Source organism: Oncorhynchus tshawytscha, linkage group LG25, assembly GCF_018296145.1.
Source record: "Oncorhynchus tshawytscha isolate Ot180627B linkage group LG25, Otsh_v2.0, whole genome shotgun sequence".
NCBI classification, from domain to species: Eukaryota; Metazoa; Chordata; class Actinopteri; order Salmoniformes; family Salmonidae; genus Oncorhynchus; species Oncorhynchus tshawytscha.
In genome coordinates, this window is record NC_056453.1 from 18,281,976 (window position 1) to 18,295,749 (window position 13,774).

At 40.5% G+C, this 13,774-nt stretch overlaps 2 protein-coding genes across 3 annotated transcripts; one reads left to right on the forward strand and one right to left on the reverse strand.

The window, feature by feature from the left end:
- Nucleotides 1-186: 186 nt before the first annotated feature.
- LOC112224346 (histone H3.3A) lies at nt 187-1,908 on the forward strand. Of its 2 annotated transcripts, none has more exons than XM_024387849.2 (4): nt 187-333; nt 1,152-1,283; nt 1,436-1,589; nt 1,716-1,908. In XM_024387849.2, the coding sequence occupies exons 2-4, from the start codon at nt 1,156-1,158 to the stop codon at nt 1,842-1,844; spliced, it is 411 nt and encodes a 136-aa protein (XP_024243617.1). In that variant the 5' UTR covers nt 187-333; nt 1,152-1,155; the 3' UTR covers nt 1,845-1,908. The 2 variants fall into 2 exon arrangements, with proteins under 2 accessions (XP_024243617.1, XP_024243618.1); XM_024387850.2 differs by having other exon boundaries at nt 223-333; nt 1,118-1,283.
- A 670-nt stretch (nt 1,909-2,578) lies between these two features.
- si:ch211-250n8.1 lies at nt 2,579-13,530 on the reverse strand. The gene is made up of 16 exons (XM_024387848.2): nt 13,375-13,530; nt 11,456-11,563; nt 11,291-11,366; nt 10,969-11,125; nt 10,762-10,807; nt 10,238-10,296; nt 10,015-10,050; nt 9,846-9,898; nt 9,547-9,679; nt 4,706-4,923; nt 3,962-4,007; nt 3,727-3,792; nt 3,585-3,644; nt 3,382-3,467; nt 2,827-2,921; nt 2,579-2,691 (listed from the first exon to the last, which is right to left on the reverse strand). The coding sequence occupies exons 1-16, from the start codon at nt 13,409-13,411 to the stop codon at nt 2,657-2,659; spliced, it is 1,311 nt and encodes a 436-aa protein (XP_024243616.1). The 5' UTR covers nt 13,412-13,530; the 3' UTR covers nt 2,579-2,656.
- Nucleotides 13,531-13,774: the final 244 nt, after the last annotated feature.

Sequence of the window (13,774 nt, forward strand, 5' to 3'; positions counted from 1 at the left end):
TGTTAAAAAAAGAACATTGAAATGGCAATATTTTCAACCAAAGTAGTTTCCTATAATGTCCCGGCTATTGATTGGCTACAGAGGACAGACAACAACCAATGGGAGGGTGACTTTGTTAACCAATGAGAGAGACGTTTTGATGGAGTTTAAACCAATGGTCTCACGAGTTTCTAGTTCTCAACCAACCGGATTTATAAATGGTTAGTTGACGTCATGGGGAAATATAACGTTTGACTCACTTCCCCAGTTAGCGTTATTCGTGGTGTGTGTCTGGAGGAAACGGAGTTACTTTAATTACGTTCAGTTTTGGAATAATCCAGCAGTTACCAATCGGTAAGTGACTTTTGCGGTTTTGGTAGTTTTCGTCTTACCAATCACAAATATTTGAAGTTGTCGGTTGACGGTCTTCAATATGGAACAATAGAATCTGAGATGGCTGGAGGCTAAGCATACTTTGTTGGCTACAGTACTGTAGGTAAATTACGTTAATTAATTGACTTTCGATTCAAGCAGGCGCGTGAGTTTTAATGAACGTTAGCTAGCAACATGCCATATAGCAACGTTAACGTTAGCCATGGTGCTAATGCGCTTGGTTGGTTAGTGGTCGATCAGTGTTGTAGTAAGTAGCTTTACGTTTTTAACCTTCTCTTTTCTACAGTAAGTGTTTGTGTCTTGCTGGCGTCATACCCACAATGACTCGTTAAATTGATAGCGAAACGTTCTTGACGTGTGTTTTACACCTAGCTATAGCGTTTGCCCGCTCAAACGAACAAAGGTACGCAGTGCAAAAATACGAAATGTTGGAGGCAACAAGTTAAGGCGGGGAGGTTTGTTCATAATCAAGCGCGCTGCTGGGATGAAGACTCCTCGGAGCGGTTCCCAGGGGCGGGGGAGAATTCAAATTAACGATTGTTACAATGTTGCTTAATTGCTGCAAGCTTAGCAACAATCGTCACTACCTAGCAAAGGTGACGAACACTTTTAAGCGTTTTCGGCTGCAACATTTGAACTGTTGGTTTGAGGCAACTGAACTTGCAGCATATAGCCCAAGCTCTTAGACCTTGTGCCTCGTTTTGAAAAGCTATTTCAAATCCGTATTGCCCTCTTCAAATCCTAGACGGACCATAATCGCCGTTATTTAAATTTTCTAGTAAGATGGCTCGTACCAAGCAGACCGCCCGCAAGTCCACCGGAGGAAAGGCGCCAAGGAAGCAGCTCGCTACAAAGGCAGCCAGGAAAAGCGCGCCATCCACCGGAGGAGTAAAGAAACCCCATCGTTACAGGTACTGGGAGCAGTTCAACCGGTTTTCCAACATTATTTTGTTTACTTTGTCTAGATTTAACCTGCAGATGTGTCAGTAACAGTTCTAGTTTCTCACATTTTTAGGATTAATATCCAATTAACCAATCTTACACTACTGTTTTTATTCCCCAGGCCAGGAACCGTGGCTCTGCGTGAGATCCGTCGTTACCAGAAGTCAACTGAGCTGCTGATCCGCAAGCTGCCCTTCCAGCGCCTGGTTAGAGAAATCGCCCAGGACTTCAAGACAGACCTGCGTTTCCAGAGTGCTGCCATTGGAGCTCTTCAGGTAAGATCCATGCGGACTGCTGCTATCACACTAATAGTATGAGGGCTATTGGACAGGGCACACTCAGAAAGATAATTTTTATTATTCCCATATTTTGTGATTTCCAACTTTTCTTCTCAACAACAGGAGGCCAGCGAAGCATACCTGGTGGGTCTGTTTGAGGACACCAACCTGTGTGCCATCCACGCCAAGCGTGTCACCATCATGCCCAAAGACATCCAGCTGGCCCGGAGGATAAGGGGAGAGCGGGCTTAAATGGCATTCAACTGCCTGTTCCAGACAGTCCTATTTATCTTACTTAAACAATTTCATGTTTTTTTTAAACATTTTTATTTCCTTTTTGTTGTGTATTTTAGAATGATAAGAGATCAGTCATTCCACAAACCTCAATTCAGATCTGGCCAATGTGAGGACAGAGGAATGTAGGAATATCTGCTTCAATTGCAAATGAGGCTTGTTTTTACATTGTGTAGAGGATAGTGTATTACATGACTGTATTGGCTGTTCAGTCAGATGCCCTCTTCAAATGTTAACTGTCTCATTTTGGATCCTGGTGGATAGTATAGGCTCCAGATGAGGTTGGAGCTCTTGCTTGTGGTTCGGGGGGAATTCAAGATGTCTGAATTCTTCTCAGCTGCCAGGGAAGGAATGGTTTGGGTCCTTCATCAATTTCCACCCTTTGTCTGTCAGCATGTCTTGCACAACACCTCACTACTACAGTGGCATCGGGATTTACCTCTTGACACTGTCTGGGATGGCCAGGAGCACGACAAAGCCCCCCTGTATATTCTGAACTGCTTTTTACATGTTATTTTCCCAACATGCAAAACCTTGGCAGCTACATTTAATACTATTTATGGAAGCGTTGTCACATTGTAGTCTTTCTATTAAATGTCTTTATGAATAAATGCTCATGTGTTTGTGGTTCTTGTTCTGAGGATAATGTCTCTAGCCACTAGGGGCTTTTACATTTGGTGTTCACACTTCAATTTTTCAAAACACGTGTTTATTCAATTACCACAACATTTTGATGTTTAGCACATATCCAGTTGTCAAGGGATTTCTTTTCATACGAACCACTCCGTGTGCTTGAAACCAATAGCTGTGGAATTGGGGGAAAAAATCTGATTTTGGAATGGGATTTTAATTGAAAGACTCCCAATATTTCAAATGTTTATGGTCTTGATGGCATCCCACAACAGGAACTGCTCATACCAGAGATTCTAATTATACTCACCGATTCGGTTGACGATCTCCTCACATTCTTTGACCGCACTGGCTCTAAGCACCACACAGCAGAATCCTGTTGACTGAGGAGTTTCTGGGGATTCTCTGAAAATGGAGCCAATTACACATTCTGACATGTGCTCTCAGGCAAAGGTGCTGTAGCAGCTCAAGATGCTTCATTGCTGCTGTTAATGGTTTTCTCCAGAGGCGCGCATTGGCAATTTAATGAGGTTGCCCCTAGATGCTGATCTAAGAACTGTTCTCTATTTCCCCCCCTGAATGTTATTGTTAGGATGGGGATAGTGTAAACTGATCCTAAATCTGGTTCCGGGCATTTTATAGATGGGGAGGTGTGAGCGACAGGAAAATAGGATGCTGCTACTCTTCCTGTCCAGTTATTTGGTCTACTGTACAATGAATAACTCAAGTGTGTGCTTTTGCACAAACTATGTTAATGTCTTAAGGTTGTAAATATTGGAATATCTGCAATGGTGAGAAGGCCTGGGACTATTCTCTGATATATATATATATAAAATGGCTGATAATTTAAAAAAAGAATACTCACACTACGCAGAAGGCAAAGATGGTATAGTCTGGCTGGCCAAACCGCCCTACACATGAGATCTCTGGATAATGATGCTGGAACAACTCCTAAACATAACACACAAGGGGGAAAATTGTGAGAATTTCAACCAACAACCCTATATAATAATTTTGATCTGCTGGACAACACCTGTTTTGCCAACGTGATATGTTCCAGTTACTCACTGTCATATTGGATTTCTCAGTGCAGATCAAGTGGGTTTCCTTAAGGTCTAAAAGTACTTCCTGTTGGGAAAGTGAGAGGATATGTTAGTAGTCAGATTACAACAAACTAGTCAGGTGTCAGCATGTCTCTATTTGTCAGTACCATGCTGGGCTGGTTTTGCTGTATGACCAGGGGGATTCCATTTTGAAGCACCTCCTTGCCTCCATACTGTCAAGAAAATAGATGAAACATCAACACAGTCACACACAATAACCACAAGTACACAACAAACCACAATTGTGGTGCAAATAGTACAAAATAAAAATCTTCTCAAACAGCGAAGCACTAAGACAATACACACCAACATGTAATTATAATGTTCAAATAACATATCTACCATTCCAATGTTTGTCTTTCCCAAGAACTGCACAATGTACACAATTCTGCGGGGGGAGAGGGGTTTAGTGCCTCAGATTAGGTAAACATGCCTGTGTACTATTTTAATATAAGAGATTAGAAACAGATTTCAGTGTGAAACTACAAATAGCCCTACAACCTGAACACTGTAGATCTGAATGGATAGGATCGGTATAAGCAATATGATAGTACCCAATAATGTATATTTTCATTAGATGACTAACAGCCACTGCTGACAACACCGCACCTCCATCTTGGAACTCCCCACTGTTGCAAAATAATATTTTGGAAGCTATAGAAATGCATTTAATAATGTCTACGTTTGTTTCGTTACATTTATTCTATTACAAATGAATGCACATTTTATTAATTATATTATGTGAGCTAAAAATAAAAACATGAAAAAATACTTTTTTTCCTTAAAGTAACATTTGCAGAAAGTACTAATGTTACTGTCCCCACAAAAAAATACTAAATACATGTAATTTTGTCCTTGAAACATTTCATTGAAATTCTGTAGAATTCCATTCATTCCTATGGAGGACTGCTTCTTCTGGGGAGTGCCAATATTGCCGACCGGTGGCTTCAAAGCCTCTCATTGTCCAATACATAGCAATACTGGGGTTTATATACATCATTGGTAATAACACCAAATTGCTTTCTTATTAGCAGGCTGCAAACCAATAACAGATGCATTACCGCAACAACAATCGCTCAGACTTGCCTTCCCTCTTTGAGGCACTGAGATGGTGTGGGCCTCTCGCCCTGATTGGTGGGTTCTTGGGAGGAAGGGGGGGGGCCTAGCTGCAGGGTGGGGTTCTCTTCTCTGAGAGCTCTTAGGAGTTTGATGATGGGGCGATATACACCCCCGTCCTGCACACACCACCGTAACACACGCAGGGACAGGGGATGCCCCTTAAGCCCGGAGAGGACCACACCTGCCTGAGAACACAAACACACAAAAGCACAATGTCTCAATTAAATATTCAAAGAGAAAAATGCCTTGTACAGCATATTAAAAAAATATATTGTTTGATTAAGGTGTGGCTGTATACAGCACCAATCATAAGATTGGACACACCTAGTCATTCAAGGGTTTTTCTTTATTTTTACTATTGTCTATCTTGTAGAATAATAGTAAAGACATCAAAACTATGAATAACACGTGGAATCATGTAGTAACCAAAAAAGTGTTAAACAAATCAAAATATATTTTATATTTGAGATTCTTCAAAGTAACCACCCTTTGCATTGATTACAGCTTTGCACACTCTTGGCATTCTCTCAACCAGCTTCATGAGGTAGTCACCTGGAATGCATTTCAATTAACAGGTGTGACTTGTTAAAAGATTATTTGTAGAATAGATTTCCTTCTTAATGTGTTTGAGCCAATCAATTGTGTTGTGAGAAGGTAGGGTGGTATACAGAAGATAGCCCTATTTGGTAAAAGACCAAGTCCATATTATGGAAAGAACAGCTCAAATAAGCAAAAAGAAACGACGGTCTATTACTTTCAGACATGAAGGTCACTCAATCCGGAAAATGTCAAGAACTTTGAAAGTTTCTTAAAGTGCAGTCACAAAAACCATCAAGCGCTATGATGAAACTGGCTCTCATGAGGACCGTCACAGGAAAGAAGACCCAGAGTAACCTCTGTTGCAGAGGATAAGTTCATTAGAGTTACCAGCCTCAGAAAATGCAGCCCAAATAAATGCTTCACAGAGTTCAAGTAACAGACACATCTCAACATCAACTGTTCAGAGGAGACTGCGTGAATCAGGCCTTCATGGTCGAATTGCTGCAAAGAAACCACTACTAAAGGAAACCAATAAGAAGAGACTTGCTTGGGCCATGAAACACGAGCAATTAGACCGGTGGAAATCTGACCTTTGGTCTGATAAGTCCAAATGTTATATGTTTGGTTCCAACCACTGTGTCTTTGTGAGACGCAGAATAGGTGAACAGATGATCTCTGCATGTGTGGATCCAGCAGTGAAGCATGAAGGAGGTGTGATGGTGTGGGGATACTTTGCTGGTGACACTGTCTGTGATTTATTTAGAATTCAAGGCACACTTAACCAGCATGGCTATCATAGCATTCTGCAGCAATACGCCATCCCATCTGGTTTGTGCTTAGTGGGACTATCTTTTGTTTTTCAACAGGACAATGACCCAAAACACACCTCCAGGCTGTGTAAGGGCTATTTGACCAAGAAGGAGAGTGATGGAGTGCTGCATCAGATGACCTGGCCTCCACAATCACCCGACCTCAACCCAATTGAGATGGTTTGGGATGAGTTGAACCGCAAAGTGAAGGAAAAGCAGCCAACAAGTGCTGAGCATGTGTGGGAACTCCTTCAAGACTGTTGGAAAAGCATTCCAGGTGAAGCTGGTTGAGAGAATGCCAAGAGTGTTCAAAGTTGTCGTCAAAGCAAAGGCTGGCTAATTTGAAGAATCCCAAATAAAAAATATATTTTAATTTGTTTAACACTTTTGTGGTTACTATATGATTCCATATATGTTATTTCACAGTTTTGATGTCTTCAGTAAAAAGTAAAAATAAAGAAAAATGAGTAGGTGTGTCCAAACTTTTGACTGGTACAGTATATATATATACAGTTGCAGTCGGAAGTTTACATACACTTAAGTCGGAGTCATTAAAACTTGTTTTTCAACCACTCCACAAATTTCTTGTAAAGAAACTATAGTTTTGGCAAGTCGGTTAGGACATCTACTTTGTGCATGACACAAGTAATTTTTCCAACAATTGTTTACAGACAGATTATTTCACATAATTCACTGTACCACAATTCCAGTGGGTCAGAAGTTTGCATACACTAAGTTGACTGTGCCTTTAAACAGCTTGGAAAATTCCAGAAAATTATGTCATGACTTTAGAAGCTTCTGATTGGCCAATTGACATAATTTGAGTCAATTGGAGGTGTTCCTGTGTATGTATTTCAAGGCCTACCTTCAAACTCAGTGCCTATTTGCTTGACATCATGGGAAAATCAAAAGAAATCAGCCAAGACCTCAGAAAACAATTGTAGACCTCCACAAGCCTGGTCAATCCTTGGGAGCAATTTCCAAACGCCTGAAGATACCACGTTCATATGTACAAACAATAGTATGCAAGTATAAACACCATGGGACCATGCAGCCGTCATACCGCTCAGGAAGGAGACGCGTTCTGTCTCCTAGAGATGAACGTACTTTGGTGCGAAAAGTGCAAATCAATCCCAGAACAACAGCAATGGACCTTGTGAAGATGCTGGAGGAAACAGGTACAAAAGTAATTCTATCCACAGTTTTAACGAGTCCTATATCGACATAACCTGAAAGGCCACTCAGCAAGTAAGAAGCCACTGCTCCAAAACGCCATAAAAAAGACAGATTACGGTTTGCAACTGCACATGGGGACAAAGATCATACTTTTTGGAGAAATGTCCTCTGGTCTGATGAACCAAAAATAGAACTGTTTGGCCATATTGACCATTGTTATGTTTGGAGGAAAAAGGGGGAGGCTTGCAAGCCGAAGAACACCATCCAAACCGTGAATCACGGGGGTGGCAGCATCATGTTGTGGGGGTGCTTTGCTGCAGGAGGGACTGGTGCACTTCACAAAATAGATGACATCACGAGGAAGGAAAATTATGTGGATATATTGAAGTAACATCTCAAGTCATCAGTCAGGAAGTTAAAGCTTGGTTTCAAATGGGTCTTCCAAATGGAGAATGACCCCAAGCATACTTCCAAAGTTGTGGCAAAATGGCTTAAGTACAACAAAGTCAAGGTATTGGATTGGCCACAAAGCCCTGACCTCAATCATATAGCAAATTTGTGGGCAGAACTGAAAAAGTGTGTGTGAGCAATGAGGCCTACAAACCTGACTCAGTTTACAACGGGCCAAAATTCACCCAATTTATTGTGGGAAGCATGTGGAAGGCTACCCGAAATGTTTGACCCAAGTTAAACAATTTAAAGGCAATACTAAAAAAATACTAATTGAGTGTATGTAAACTTCTGACCCACTGGGAATGTGATGAAAGAAATAAAAGCTGAAATAAATCATCCTCTCTACTATTATTCTGACATTTCACATTCTTAAAATAAAGTGGTCATCCTATCTGACCTAAAACAGGGATTTTTTTACTAGGATTAAATGTTAGGAATTGTGAATGTAAACTTCCGACTTCAACTGTAGTTGTATACAGTATGTGATAACCAATGTGATAATGGCTGGGGAAATTTTTGCTTGTTTTTGTTGTTCTCCAAATAGCATTTTAGGGGGTTTTAAATTGTATAGAACTGCAGTAAATGAGCTTCAACTTTCTTCAAAGTTCCCCAGGACCAGTGGAAGCAAAATAGCCCCATATACTGTACTGTAGTGCCTTCAGAAAGTATTCACACATTTTGTTGTGTTACAAGGTGGGATTTAAATGGATTTAATTGTATTTTTTGTCATCAATTCACACAAAATACTCTGTAATGTCAAAGAAGAAAAATTCTAACATTTGTTATAAAAAAAAATGTCTTTCTGGGTAAGTCTCTAAGAGCTTTGCACACCTGGATTGTACAATATTTGCACATTGATATTTTTAAATTCTTCAAGCTCTGTCAAGTTGGTTGATGGTTATTGCTATACAGCCATTTTCAAGTCTTGCCATAGATTTTCAAGCTGATTTAAGTCAAAACTGTTACTAAGCCACTCAGGAACATTCAATGTTGTCTTGGTAAGCAACTCCAGTGTATATTTGGCCTTGTATTTTAGGTTATTGTCCCGCTGAAAGGTTTTCCTCTAGGATTTTGCCTGTGCTTAGCATTACTCTGTTTATTTTTATTCTAAAAAACTCCCTAGTCCTTGCCGATGAAAAGCATACCCATAACATGTTGCAGCCACCACCATGCTTGAAAATATGAATAGTAGTACTCAGTGATGTGTTGTGTGGATTTGCCCCAAACATAACGTTTTGTATTCAGGACATAAAGGTAATTTCTTTGCCACATTTTTCTGCAGTTTTACTTTAGTGCCTTATTGCAAACAGGATGCATGTTTTGGAATATTTTTTGGGAATATTTGTGTTCTGTACAGGCTTTCTTCTTTTCATTCTGTCATTTAGGTTAGAATTGTGGAGTAACTACAATGTTGTTGATCCATCATCAGTTTCCTCACAGCAATTAAACTCTTAACTGTTTTAAAGTCACCATTGGCCTCATGGTGAAATCCCTGAGTGGTTTCTTTCCCCTCCGGCAACTGAGTTAGGAAGGATGCCCGTATCTTTGTAGTGACTGTGTATTGATACACCATCCAAAGTGTAATTAATAATTTTGCCATGCACAAAGGGATATTCAATATCTTTTTGATTTAATTTTTTAACCATATACCAATTTGTGCCCTTCTTTGTGCTGGTCTCTGTGGTTGAATCTGTGTTTGAAATTCACTGCTTGACTAATTATTTTTTATACCTTGTCGGATGATTTTGCATGGTCCTGAGGAGCAGCTGGCTAAAAAGCAGGTGTGTTAGATTAGGGCTGGAGCCATTTTCTTTGTAAAGGTCTCCTTACCTGTCCATTGCAGGCATTCCGTAAGGAGACTCCGTTGATCTCATCAATGATGTCACCTGGATGTACACACTTGTCCACCTGAGCCTGGCTACCTGGCAACAGTTTCAGGACAAAGACACGGCCACTGAGATACCTGGGGGAAGAGAGAGAGAGAAAGGTGGGAGAGAGAGAGAGAGGTGGGAGAGAGAGAGCGAGGTGGGAGAGAGAGAGAGAGGTGTGAGAGAGAGAGGTGAGAGAGAGAGAGAGAGAGAGAGAGAGGTGACTAAATTATGAGGAAGGATACAAGCACTGCCACTTACCTGAGCACCATCCCTAGCTCACGACAGGGTACTGCCTCATACATATCACACACCTGGAAAACACAGACATAGTCCTCACTTCAATAGGCAAAATATACACCGACTAACTATGAGGCAGGGAGGTCATACATAGATCTGAGATTGTACAGGGCTCATTTCAATATCTTACCGGTAGAAGCCAGCTCTCATCCAGAAAACTGCAGTTCTTAAGTGAAAAGGCAGACATTTTGCTGATGTGAGCAGTGACATTCTATGTTTTGAGAACTCTTTGTATTTGCAACATTTTGTTTTAGGCCAACAGTCTAAGCAGAGACTTGCCTCGTGCTTTCTGACACTGTGCATCAACCACATCATAGTCAGGCAAACAGGAAAGGGAAGGAAACATTTTGTACCTCCATGTCCAGTTTGAATTCCATTTCTGAGAGGACCATGAGCAGGGACATGAAAGGCTCTTAGAGAGGAAGGATATTTGACTCAGTCATCATGAGTGTTGTTGGACACTTCACAAGTTGAACTTTAATAATGGAACACTGGTCACTTTAATCATGTTTACACACTGCTTTAATCAACTCATATGTACAGTATATACTGTATTCTATTCTACTGTAGTCTTACTTTAGTCAATGTCAGTCCAACATTGCTCGTCCTAATATTTATATATTTCTTTATTCCATTGTTTTACTTTTAGATTTGGGTGTATTGTTGTGAATTGTTAGATACTACTGCACTGTTGGAGCTAGGAACACAAGCATTTCTCTACACCCGCAATAACATCTGCTAAACATGTGTATGTGACCAATAGAATGAGATTTTATTTGATCTGCTGTGATGAAAATTATTTCCTGATATTAAGGCCAATGCCAACACCAAACATTCAGTGGAAACAAAACAATCAGGAAGAGAAGAAAAGCCTCACCCACAAATTCCTCATTCCTAAGAAGTGAAATAGCTGGGTTGTACCACTGGAAAATAGAAACCAGTAAAACAAGTCAATGATATGATAGCCTATTCAAACATAACTGGAATATAGCTTAATTACTGAACATCAAAGAAATTTAAATTGTAATGTTACAGCAATGTAACAACAAGGTATTAGAGCCAATATGAGTGAGAGATAACAGACCTCTAGTACTTTGGGTGTGTGTAACAGGTGTTTGATGACTCCTTCTAGAACCCTCCGTCTGAGGGCTAGCCTAAGGAGGTAGCGTCCTCGTCCCTGAGCTGACAACAGCTTCCTGCAGGCTAAGGTCTGTTCAACCGCAAGCGACACAGCACTCAGTCTAGAATACACGCACAGGAACACACACACACGCACACACACAAGCACAGGAACACACACACACACGCACACCAGTGAGGGAGCCAAGACAACAACAGGGGGGGTTAGTAGTCACTGTATGTTATTTTCTAGAACACAATCTCTAAACGTGCTGTAGGTAGCTTACCTGCCGCAGTTGTCGTGTTGGAGGAGTTGCTCGAAACATTGCCAGTAGTCCCTGTGTACTAGACCAAGGACTGGCTCTGAGGGAGACACACACTAGTTAGAATGTAGGCAGGCTCTAATGTTCTGTACTCCTGTCTGTATGGCTTTGCTTTGTTATAATACTCACGTTGAAGGCCCTTCCTGAGGGTGAGCTCCAGTAGTTCACAGCAGGAGGAGAGGTGAGGGTTGACATCTGTCACTGTCCCCTCTTCTGTCTGCAGGTTCAGGATGCATACTGGAAGAGATCAAAAATATACACACAATGCAATATATGTGCGCACACATTACATGGGCCACATTGGGTAGATACTGTATGTGCACAGGCGTTGAGGGAACAATGCATGAATCATAATGGACAGACATAGACACAATAATAGACCATACACAGTCAATTTAGACGTTTTAAATCAATACTTCAAGAGTTCATTTTAACACCATCCCAGATAGCATATGGTCCTACTCTACAGAGTCTAAAAAGTACTTTGATTATACTGTTACATTTTGAGTGTTAATGCAACACTTTATAATGTAAAAAATGAACACCGCATTAGACTTGGCATTGTTACTCAAATGTAACACAATGTTCAACACTCGTGTTAATCTAGAGTTAACTCCTACTAGTGTTATGCAAAAGCATTGTTACAGTAAGTGATTTTGGGTGTTGTTTTAACACTATGTGGTGTAACGCCTAATTTGCATATTTCCTATTTTTGCATATTTTCCTATTAATTATTTTCTTTTAAAGGCCTATGGCTTCCACCAAATGAGGCCAATGTTATCATTAAAATACTAAGATTTGTCAAGATGTACTCAAGAGAAAGAAAGGATTGGTTCATTTCCCCTCTGTGGTTTAACTTTATGACAATACATTACATATATCACAAGCCCTTACTTTGATGGCCTCGTGTTACCCTAACACAGTGGTGGTGGGAAAATCCTGGTTTACAAATTACAGGCCACATCAGGCCTGCAAGTCACATTATGCTGGCTGGCAAAGTGATGTGTAATTCCGTTTTGGAATTTCTATTCACTTACATTCAGATTGACTGCCAGGGTTAGGAACTCTGGTAAAAGAGACTACCTAAACCATTTAACCCGGGAAACAAACAGTTCAGTAACAGTGCAATAAATCAAACTAACTGATTGGATTAGTTTAGAATAATGTATGTTGTGTCATTTTGTGTAGTACAAAGATGAATCAATCAATGCAAAAAACACAGGTATTAAAAACGATCCCCACCAAAAATCTACCTGCATAGCATACAGGGTAATCAGATAATGATGGGTGTGGATTGGATGGAAATATCTCTGGTTATTGACACCAACACTGGGGTTATTTTAGACTACTGAGTGTTAATTTCACTCTAACAGAGTGAACATTTAACTCCTCAATCAACACTAGAAATCAACACTGTAGGCTTGTGATATATGCACAATACATGGACAAAATATGGCAGACATGTGGGTGGTGTCTTTTGCTTTTGCTGTATGGTGATGACTGACAGAGGGCACCTCTTCCACACTTGATGGCCAAGGAAGGACCCAGTTACTTGGCAACCTGGAAACATCCCTGCTTTTGTCTATTTGTGTTTTGCATAGTGTCTGATAGACTTCACCAGCCCTAGATTGCATCAGGTGGTTGAGTGATAGAATAAAATAGAGGTGAAAGGTGCAGTGAAACTGCATGAATACATCAAAGATGCAGCTCCACTAGTAAAATCGGAAAGTGATCCTTCAATATATTTCATACAGATGATGATATGTCGAACATTCAGAGATAACACATGCTTCACAAAAGATAGACTATGAGGCAATTTTCTGGTAGAAGAATGTACTTATTCTATAGTCCCTGCTGCGGCACATGAGCGTAACCTGAGCCGCCTATGTAGGAGCGTCTGTCTAATGATTGAGCTACACTAGGCTGAGTAAATATCTGCTGATACTCTCGCTCAGCCTATTCCTGTCTGTGTATCTACAAATGAACAATACATAACACCCATATGCATGTTTCCATTCACTCGGTGTCCATTTGCAGTATGTTCTTACCTTTGAGGGTCCCGAGCAGCGGGTCTTTCGGAGGCATAATTAATATTATTAGCGCAGATATAGACGCACTGTACCGCCTGTCATTTAACAACGCGTCATAGCTTGCACACACTTCCGCATGTCTAAAACATACCGAGACACCCTTTCCCTTCGGCTGTTACAGATAGGGAAATGTAAACATGATATCAATGTCCAAATAGACTACATGAATCACATTTTGGGGAGGTTGGACTGAAAATATCAGTGACAGCTGCAATAAACCATTTTCTCTCAAAAACATTGAAGCTAGCCTACTCAGTTTCAGAATAGACTGCTTCATTTTGCACACACTGAATGGCTACATTGTTTCTGTCATTTAATCGCGGTCTCTGAAATTGACGCGCTGTAAATGAGATTCTAT